Source organism: Malaya genurostris, chromosome 2 (genome assembly GCF_030247185.1).
Source record: "Malaya genurostris strain Urasoe2022 chromosome 2, Malgen_1.1, whole genome shotgun sequence".
Taxonomy (NCBI): domain Eukaryota; kingdom Metazoa; phylum Arthropoda; class Insecta; order Diptera; family Culicidae; genus Malaya; species Malaya genurostris.
In genome coordinates, this window is record NC_080571.1 from 216917984 (window position 1) to 216929410 (window position 11427).

The window sequence follows — 11427 nt, forward strand, 5'->3', positions numbered from 1 at the left end:
ATTGTGCATCAACAGAGATATATATGGAGTTTGAAAAAAATGAGGTTAAGATTGGATCCCCAACAAACTTGACTGCGGTTCGCACACATTCAAATACGAAACACGCGAGCTAGCAGAAAACACGCACACGAAGTCTGCAGCACACGCTCGTGTGCCGTATTGCTACTAGATTGAGAGTCGTGTGCTTCGTAGAACCAGCTCGCGATTCAACTGGTGTGCTGGATCAGCTACTGGCTCATGTGCTGACTTGAGTGTCCGTTATTTTTTTTATTCAATAATATAATATAATTTTTAGGCATACAGTGCCCGTTCTTGTCTTGTCTCTTGTCAGTAGGTGGACTACACGAATCAATATTATTGTCAATCCAATTGACTAGTGGCTTTCACATGATGTGATATTATTGGGAATACTCGACATTTTGACTATGCTATTGATGATGCATAATCGTGTGTATTCAAATGGGAATGATGTACCTTATGATAAAAAAAGAACCGAAATTTTCATTTTAAAATTCCCTCGCTTGTCCAATCGGTAAACTTTTATTCTCTCAACGTTGGCAACACTTTTATACACATTCTGTCAAATTTTGACGCATATCGTACGATTTGATTTTGTTTGGCTTCTATACAAAGAAGTTGAAAAATTTTCGTGTGGCGATTTTTATAATGGATGAAAATTTAGAACAACGTGCGTGCATCAAATTTTGTGTTGCAAATGGATTTAAGTGTTCCGAAACGTTGAAAATGTTAGAAAAGGCCTTTGGTGAATCGTGTCTAGGAAAAACACAGGCATATGAGAGGTATAAACGCTTCAAAGGTGGTCGTACAAACTTGGATCATGATGAGATCCCTGGCCGCCCAACAACATCTGTTACTGAAGAAAACATTGAATCGGCGAAGCAAATCGTGTTGCAAAATCGTTCTGTACCGATTAGAGAGATTGATGTGTTGTTGGGCATCTTTTATGGAGCAGCCGAACACATTTTAACTGATGTTTTGGGTTTGAAACGCGTCGCTTCTCGGTTGGTGCCAAAAAAGCTGAATTTCATTCAAAAACAGCGTCGTGTATGCGTTGGTTGTGTCGCAGTTTTTGGCCAAAAACGCAACCAATGTCATCAACTAAGCATCATACTCTCCAGATGTGGCCCCGTGTAACTTTTTCCTCTTCTCCAGACTCAAATTGCCATTGCGGGTAACGCGTTTTGAGACCATAGAGACCCTAAAAGAGAATTCGCTGCGTGAACTAAAGGCCATACCTTCGGCGGCCTATAAAACTTGTATGCAAAATTGGATCAAGCGTTGACATGCATGTATTGCCGCAGGAGGAGAGTACTTTGAAGGCGATAATAAAGAAGTTTATTAAAAATTGAAATTTTGCCTTTTTTAATAAAATTCCGGTTCTTTTTTGATCATAAGGTATTGACGAAGGATTGACAATACTGAATATTTACTATAATAATCTCTCATGTAAGGGCTATTATTCACCCTCGTTCTTGTTTACGGCCGTATGCGATACGTTCGAAAGTATATCAAATTCGTATTCCCGTTTACGTTCGAATCAATCACGCTTTTAAACATCGTACATGCATAAAACCAACGCCCAGTCAATTTTAAACTATCAGTTCTAGTACAGATTTGAGTTGTAAATAAAAATCTTAGATATCATTTGTTATTTGACTTGTTTTTACACTGATTTTGTATCATCATGCTTGCTTACGTCCGTATTGACCATTCGACGAACACATGCGCCCTTATTCTGAATAACGTCGTATCGTTTTTTCCCTCGTATATCATTTGTATTCCCCATAACGCTAGCAAAATCAAAGGTAGCTATGATTCGATCGAACCACATTCGATCGAATAATCAATACGTCCTTATTCAGCATAAGGGCGATGCTTTCGAACGAATGCGAACAAGCCATTCTTGTTTTCACTCCAACGTGTACGAACGCGAATCCTGTGCAAAAGAAGGATCGGTAGCACAGGTAGATTTTTAAGGAAGATTCCAAGCATCAAAGAAGTGACGAATGCTACATAATAAATAAATATCGTACTCAGGACCAATTATATTCATGCTGGTAAATGAAATTTTCAAATAAAACTCCGTGCAAAGTAAAAAAAAAGCATTTAAAATAGCATTTCGTTCAGTAGTAACTGCTAAAAATACGTTGCATTTTTCTTGCAATTTTGTCATGTTTTCGATAGTCTACATATTTATTACATTGGTAAAATCATGCATTTAATATAAAATAAAGCATGTTTGTCCATGGCATATTTTCCATAAATATACCTAATAGATGTAAAATTTGATGCGTAAAAGCTTGGAGCCGCGAATACATTCTAATGCTCGCCAGAAAAAAAAACAGCTTTACTATACTGCTATGCTTTCTAAATGTTTTCTGCAAAACACAAATTTATGATTTGATAGCAAATCACCTTTAGATTCGAAAATAAGTTTGTTGGAAATCGGATAAACTTTTTTCAATGTGTTCGAACGGTTGATTCGCAACATTAAACTGACGAATCGAAACCACGCCATTTCGTCTATTCGTCCGTAAACGGGAATGTGACTTTTCGTTCGTACGAATGATGTTCGAATACACGTATCATTTGAAACTAAACTGGCATAAATTCTAGCGTTTCGTATATGGTTAATCACAAGAATTGGACTGATTTCATCAAGGCTTAGCATTTATTTGGAGAAGTTTACTGATATTTGAATATTTCGTGGCAAACAAGTCGCGATTCGAATTCATTCGAGTGAAAACAAGAATGGCTTATTCGTATTCGTTCGAAAGTACCCGTTCGTCGTATTGCGGATACGGACGTAAACAAGAATGAGGGTGATTGTCAATACCGCTTCAATATATCATACATTGTCTTCATTAAAGTTTACGCGTCTATGCAGTTTATGTTGAACTGCTAGCGCGACCTGATGGCTCAACGCTAAACTGCTACGCACTCGTGAATCAAAGACGAAACGTAAACTTGAATGAAAATTGATCTGTGCACCTAGCATAAATTTTGAAAATAAAAAAAGCTTTTCCTCCTCTCAAATTAATACATATTCGTGTTTAAGGGTTCTAAACAACCGAATTTAATTATTAAAGATCTGCGAATTTGATTGAAATGATATTAACGAAAATCGTTGGCATGCTCTACTCCCAGATAAGAAGGCAATTATAATGTCTTCCTAACAATTAATAATCTTACAATAACAGTTCGGCTGAAAAGTTCGTATCGTTTAATAGAAACACACATTTTTTGCCAAAACTCGTTTTTATTATTCAACATAATTGCCATCAGAGGCGATACAGCGATTATAGCGATCTTCCAACTTTTCGATACCATTTTTGTAGTACGATTTGTCATTTGCCTCAAAATAGGCCTTCAGCGATTATCTCTTCATTGCTTCTAAATTTTTTACCAGCGAGCATTCTCTTGAGGTTTGAGAACAGGAAAAAGTCACTGGGGGCCAAATCTGGAGAATACGGTGGATGAGGGAGCAATTCGAAGCCCAATTCGTTCAATTTCAGCATGGTTTTCATCGACTTGTGACACGGTGCATTGTCTTGATGAAACAAAACTTTTTTCTTCTTCAAATGAGGCCGTATTTTTTAAATTTCGTCCTTCAAACGCTCTAATAACGCTATATAATAGTCACTGTTGATGGTTTTCCCTTTTCAAGGTAGCCGATGAAAATTATACCATGCGAATCCCAAAATACAGACGCCATAACCTTACCGGCCGATTGTTGAGTCTTTCCACGCTTTGGGTTCGGTTCATCGCGTGCAGTCCACTCAGCTGACTGTCGATTGGAGTCCGGAGTGAAGTGATGGAGCCATGTTTCGTCCATTGTTATATATCGACGAAAAAAATCGGTTTTATTTCGATATAACAGCTCCAAACACTGCTCAGAATCATCAATTCGTTGTTGTTTTTGATCGATTGTGAGCTCACGCGGCACCCATTTTGCACAAAGCTTTCTCATATCCAAATATTCGTGAATAATATGTCCAACACGTTCCTTTGATATCTTTAGGGTGTCAGCTATCTCGATCAGCTTCACTTTACGGTCATTGAAAATCATTTTGTGGATTTTTTTCACGTTTTCATCGGTAACAGCCTCTTTTGGACGTCCACTGTGTTCATCGTCTTCGGTGCTCATATGACCAGTACGAAATTTTGCAAACCACTTACGAATTGTTGCTTCGCCCGGTGCAGAGTCTGGATAACACTCATCAAGCCATTTTTTGGTATCGGCGGCACTTTTTCCATCAAAAAGTAGTGTTTCATCAACACACGAAATTCCTTTTTTTCCATTTTTTCACAATAACAAAAGTAGCTTCACTCAAAATGCAATATCTCCCAAACTAATAATCAGACAACTAATAATCAGAAATGCAATATCTCCCAAACTAATAATCAGACATTTATACACGTATCTTTTGAAGGTTGGTACTAACTGAAAATGGTATGGATTTAATTCTAGTGGCGCCCTCTCATAGAAACGATACTAACTTTTCAGCCGATCTGTTACTCCCATCATAGTTCGTCACAAGTACCGCTGCAAGCAAGGATGGCTTTTATCGTATCAAAGAACGTTCACTGGCAACTCTTCAACGATTGAATCAGATCCATCAAAGAGAGTTGGAAATCATCGCAACAACAAAAACCCGGCATGGCTCTTTTAACATAGAATCGACACCAGTGCGAGAGCGAATTTCTCTCGATGACATTCCTGAGAATCAAAGGTTAGCACGCTGCTGTGGGGATCTTCTCTGAAGCAACAAACGGTCGCTTATTCTCGTTTCGCGATCCAATTCTATACAGGCAGTTGATAATTGCGATAGAATCATTTTACTATTGCCGCTTATTCTAACTATGTGCATATAACCTTTGTATAAGTTGTGTCTATGAAAATGTCTGTGAATGCTCCACACAAGGGTTTTGAAATATTGCAACCTAGTATGAGAATCATCAAGTTGAATCATCGACTCGATTTACTGCGATAATTGTCAACTTGCGATTTTCTCTTGGGAAATTCCACACAGCAACGATCATTATCAGACTGTAATTTTTTTAAGGGCCATGAAATACTCAGAGTATGAAGTGGAGCGAAGGAATGTAGAAAAATTTTCTCGCGGTTTATGCATTGAGAGACTCGAGATCTTGTAGCATCTTCCACCGGATTGAAAATGTTGTATACAATATAGATAGCAATATAGCAGCTTCTGTCAAATTCTCGGCAATCACCAACACTGGCTGCAAGTCTTGTTTTCAACTAGATTATTGCAGTTTCTAAGTTCAATAAACTGGTATTTGACGGTTGGTTTCTGAATTCACTTTAATCGTATCACACAGGCCACGATATTTTAGTTAGATTTCTTATATCAATCATACTATCATATATAGTAATGGGGTATTTTTCAAAATAATTTCTTCGATTTTTGAAAGAATAAATGAAATTGGTTTGTTTGACCGTCTACTAATAAAAACTACCAATTGGAGAAGATTTGAGGTCGATTTAGACATTTTTTTACGGTTTTTCGTCCTTTTCAGTGATGGTATAAAATATTTAACACATTTTACCCTACATTTCCGGATCTGGAAGTCGGATCCGGATGAAATTCAGGAATTCCGTTTGGGACCGTAGGACTTTTCATTTGAACCTAAGTTTGTGAAAATCGGTTGCGTCATCTATGAGAAAAGTTAGAAAACATATTTTCATTTTTTGCACATTTTACCCCATAACATCGGAAATGGAAATCAGATCGAAATGAAATTCAGAAATTTAGTATGGGACCTACAGAGCTTTCATTTGAATCTAAGCTTTTGCAAATCGGTTCAACCATTTCATTTATATGTTACTGAGGACTTTGTGGACATGCATTGTTAAAATACACTGTATTGTACCTTGGACTGCTGTGCGTTCGAATATACTGCAATTATCTGGTTACCTTGTTATCATATTATTACACACACACAATATTATTCCAATTTACTGTCTGTCTTTTTCTCTGGAGCAACTCCTAGAGTCTTCCCAGTTGCCACTACCATCGCAAATATGGTTGATCTCAAATTGCTATCGCGATGTTTTCAAAAATATTTATTTCAGCAGCGGATTTCCAATACTAGGACAAATTGTGAATACAACTAGTATGACTTTTAACGATTTATATATTTAATTTGGTTTGACGTAGAGTCACCATAACTATAAACTTGGACCAAATCGTGTAAATTTATGTGTACTGAGACCGACATATTCGATCGTCAAAAATGACTCATATTTACAGTTGATCTAACACATAAAGTGTGATTTTTTAAGAGCTTGAGAACTTTTTTAAACAATAAAACGCATAAAATTTGCAAAATCTCATCGGTTCTTTATTTTAAACGTTAGATTGGTACATGACATTTACTTTTTGAAGATAATTTCATTTAAATGTTGACCGCGGCTGCGTCTTAGGTGGTCCATTCGGAAAGTCCAATTTTGGGCAACTTTTTCGAGCATTTCGGCCGGAATAGCCCGAATTTCTTCGGAAATGTTGTCTTCCAAAGCTGGAATAGTTACTGGCTTATTTCTGTAGACTTTAGACTTGACGTAGCCCCACAAAAAATAGTCTAAAGGCGTCAAATCGCATGATCTTGGTGGCCAACTTACCGGTCCATTTCTTGAGATGAATTGTTCTCCGAAGTTTTCCCTCAAAATGGCCATAGAATCGCGAGCTGTGTGGCATGTAGCGCCATCTTGTTGAAACCACATGTCAACCAAGTTCAGTTCTTCCATTTTTGGCAACAAAAAGTTTGTTAGCATCGAACGATAGCGATCGCCATTCACTGTAACGTTGCGTCCAACAGCATCTTTGAAAAAATACGGTCCAATGATTCCACCAGCGTACAAACCACACCAAACAGTGCATTTTTCGGGATGCATGGGCAGTTCTTGAACGGCTTCTGGTTGCTCTTCACTCCAAATGCGGCAATTTTGCTTATTTACGTAGCCATTCAACCAGAATTATGTAGACCATAAATCGGGCGTAAAGCGCGAAACACATTTCGAACCGAACACTGATTTTGGTAATAAAATTCAATGATTTGCAAGCGTTGCTCGTTAGTAAGTCTATTCATGATGAAATGTCAGAGCATACTGAGCAAATAATAATGCATGAAAATCATAACCTCAAAAAATCTGAGCAAATACTAATGCATGAAAATCCTAACCTCAAAAAAATCACCTTTTATTTAATGGATTCTGACATATTCATAAGCGCAGAAATACGAATTACGTACTAATGAATTTAGTCATAGATGGATTTGTGTCATCTGTAAACTCCATTCTTTTTTACTGTGTAAGTTCAGTTATTTGTAATGCAGAGGCAGTACTCGACCCTGCGTTGTTTATATAATTTTTGGTTTGATGTGGAGTCGTCATAATTAATACCGTTTTCGTTATTAAACCTACACGCGGGCGACTCTGACTTCGAGTAAAACAAACACGTGGTACGCGTCCTAAACAACAACTCATAAAAAAGTAAAAATAAACAAGCTCGCATGGATGTTCGGTGGGACCCGAGAAAATTTTCAGAGCGAAACTACGCGATTGGAGTCCGATCTAGAGCGACCCCAGGTTGCTAAAACAAACATCTCAAAAGTTGTTTGGGCGACTCTGGGTCAGCTCTCAGGCTGCTCTGACCAATAAACGAAAACGATTTAAGTTTAGTTTTTTGTAATACCTGAGCGGCAGAGTAAGTTGAAAAGTCAAATAAAAGAAAAAAAAATGATATTTTTGGTGAAGAGGAGAGGCAGGCGTTCTTATGCATACTTATACTTTGGTGTTGTTGGAATAAGTTCTTCAAAACAATAGATCGATTTCAATACATCTGAAAATATGTTTCACTGTAATGTCGTGTTTGTGGCAGTTACCGAGCTATTAATTTGCTATTGATCCTTTTCAGGTCGTCTTGTCGATTGACGTCGGTGACGGTTACCCGATCCGAGTGCAGAGTACCCTTCCCTCGAAATACACACTTTGCGACAACCGATGGCACAACGTGTCCGCTCTCTACGAGGATCATCAGATTGTGCTGCGGGTGGACAACTACCCTCCGAACACTCTTCTGGTACAATCCAACGACGTACTGCGAAGGGTTGCCACTAAAGCACCACTTTATATTGGTGGATTACCAGGTATAATATCCTTAGCATAGCCCGTAGTCGATAACAAAACTTATGACATTTATATCAATCATTTTTTTTGTAGATACCGCCCCAAGTGGAACCCTTTTGCTGCGAGAGAATTTCAAAGGATGTATTCGCAACGTGGTGATACGGAATGAACGGAAGGACTGGACCGATATGGACAACCTGCATAACGTTCTACTGAGCGAGTGCCTAGCTGTAAATTGATGACAGAAAAGTCTGCCCTAAGCTCCCATCTGTAAATAGTTAGATACCATTTTTGTTGCTTGTGAATACGCTTAAACACATCAGTGCAAACGAAGATACATGGTCCCATTCTTCAAACACTGTTTGAGGCCTGGCGTACTACGACAAACCAAATAAATTATTATTATTATTATTATTATAATTTAATTATTACTATTACTATAATTATGTGTATACAAATAAGATCTAAAGTTCCGAGAGGCTTTTCTCCGCTATGTCGACTTGGGTCGCTTACTTGAAGATGATCTGGACAGCTGTCGGATCATATTACAAACGGCCGCAAGGTAATTGCTATGCCTTGTCTTTTTGTGAGAAATGAATGTGCGTACAAACCACCGATTCTAAGAAAAAAAAAATAGTTTCATTAAGAAATAGAGCAATAGCCATAAATTGCATGTGTATGTTATAGAATATGTGCCTTCTGGAACGTGAAAATTATATTCAAGTCACACTGTTGAATATCGTTAAGTATTTATTATCCGACTAATACAAACTACTGCCAATGTAGTGAAAGACTGGATGTTTCCGGTGTTATTCCTATAGAATGCTATTTATGCGCGATGTTACAGTAAGATAAACGATTCACATACTGCCATATGAATAGATAATATATGATATTTAATAACACTAGACAATTATGTTAATATGTTCCAATGGATAATCTAACATTAACAGCAGATGTAAATTGTTCATATTCCATACTTTTATTTTAAGAATGTTTTTTATTCGACACAAACACCAGCCATAAACCAGAAATTTGATGTTTTTGTGAAATTAACTAATGGAAAATAAATAATCAACTATTTAAGAATTGATATGGCGTTGAATTTATTGGTTGTGAAATGCGAAATGATGACTTAAGGTGAAATGTAGTGGAGTGCGCGGGTTGCGTTTTTGATCAATTATTCGAAAACTAGACAGAATTTTGAAATTTTGCTTCATCAAGGCGTAATTGGTTTTTGAAATGTATAAGCGGTTATTCGCCCTTTTTCTAAATAACGTCCTAATAACGCTAGAAAAATCAAAGGTAGCTAGGATTCGATCGAACCACACTCGATCGAAACATCAATACGTCGTTATTCAGAATAAGGGCGATTGTTTCGTTCCAAAGGGATTATAAAGCTAAGAAAGAGCATAATTTCACAAAGAATCTGACTAGGGGACCGAACATTTCACAACTTTGGCCGAAACAACCGAAATTTTAAATAGTTTCATGTGAATTTCATAAACTTTACATCATTTTCTAGATGCCTGCGCGCTGCTGTGTCGTATGGTGGTGGTGTGAAAGATGCACAGTGGGCTCGGTGGCGCATATCGTGAGCAAAAATTCCATATAAAAACGTGCTTAATCCACCTAGCAGTGAGATGATATCTTTTTATATCAATCCGCATGTGTTTTTTGCATGAATATTCTTCGGTGTTTCAGTTTTCATGACATTATTCTAATGTCCGTCGTTTTAAGTGGCAATTTGCGATTTTAATCACTCATTACTCTTTAATGTCGAAACTGCAAATCGAATCGAATTTGAATCTAAAAGTGTGACAATCGATTAAATAGTCCATGATATGTCGAAATAAGTTCCACTTTGAGTTTACGGTAATTTAAGGTACTTCCAGAGCCGGTATTCAGGAACCTGCATAACCCAAACTGATTCGTATGGCCATATGACGAATAAATTGCAACATTTTTGAGTCCAACTTTAAAGCTTTTCGGGATTGTCATCTTCTATATCGCTTAGAATTTTAAAAATTCATCCTCCTACAATTCCAGAATCGGAAGTCAGAATTGGATAAAATTGGATTTATTTTAATTTGAATTTTTGTGTTGGAAATTCGATTTGCCTTTTTTTTTGTTGAGAAAACGATTGAGCTTTGAGAAACGATTCGATACTGGAACCGGAATTCGAAATTCGGTGTAGCCGAAGTCAGACAAATTCACCTGAGTAGCTGTATAGTTTACATTTGTTTCAAAATGTTTGAAAATCAATGTAGACATCTTTGAGGAATCGTAGTGCGAAATAAATTTTTGGGTGCCTTCCGAAACGGAAACTGAACACAACCAAAAATGAAAATGAAATCCAAATCTGCTAACTCGATAAACCTGATTAATTTATGTGAAATAGACATTTTTATACTAATCACCCTGTATCCCCGAAACCGGAAGTTGGATCTGACTGACAAGCAAGATGTCTTATAGAATCTAAAGACTTTTCACTTGAATCTTAGATAATTCTTAGACTTCATTTGAATCTTGAAACGGATCAGCCATTTACGAGAAAAATGAGTTACACATTTTTAATTTCGTTTCATACGTCCTCCTGTAGCTCCAGAACCAGAGGTCGGAACCAAACGTAATTCAGGAACCTTGTTTGGGAGCATACGACTATTCATATAAATCTGAGTTTGTAGAAAACGGTTGAGTCATCTCCGAAAAAAATTGAGTGAAAATTTTTGTCACACACGCATTTGTTGATCTCGACGAACTGATTCGAATGGCTGTTATCAGTGTTGGTGATTGCCGAAAATTTGACAGAAGCTGCTATATTGCTATCTATATTGTATACAACATTTTCAATCCGGTAGAAGATGCTATAAGAACTCGAGTCTCTCAATACATGAACCGCGAGAGAATTTTTCTATATTTTTTCGCTCCACTTCATACTCTGAGTATTTCACGGCCCATGAAAAAATATACAGTCTGATAATGATCGTTGCTGTGTGAAATTTCCCAAGAGAGGATCGCAAGTTAACAATTATCGCAGAAAATCGAATCGATGGTTCATCTTGATGTTGCTCATACTAGGTTGCAATATTTCAAAACCCTTGTGTGGAGCATTCACATACATTTTCATAGACACAACTTATACAAAGGTTATATGCACATAGTTAGAATAAGCGGCAATAGTGAAATGATTCTATCGCAATTATCAACTGTCAGTATAGAATCGGATCGCGAAACGAGAATAAGCGACCGTTTGT

At 37.2% G+C, this 11427-nt stretch overlaps 1 protein-coding gene across 2 annotated transcripts in view; it reads left to right on the forward strand.

The window, feature by feature from the left end:
- LOC131427561 (laminin subunit alpha-1) overlaps positions 1-9263 on the forward strand; it is a 458469-nt gene extending 449206 nt beyond the window's left edge. For both annotated transcript variants that reach the window (XM_058590870.1, XM_058590871.1), the window contains exons 21-22: positions 7959-8190; positions 8264-9263. In XM_058590870.1, the coding sequence (XP_058446853.1) occupies positions 7959-8190; positions 8264-8409 (378 nt within the window). In that variant the 3' untranslated portion in view covers positions 8410-9263. The remainder of the gene's footprint in view (positions 1-7958; positions 8191-8263) is intronic.
- The last annotated feature ends 2164 nt before the right edge of the window (positions 9264-11427 follow it).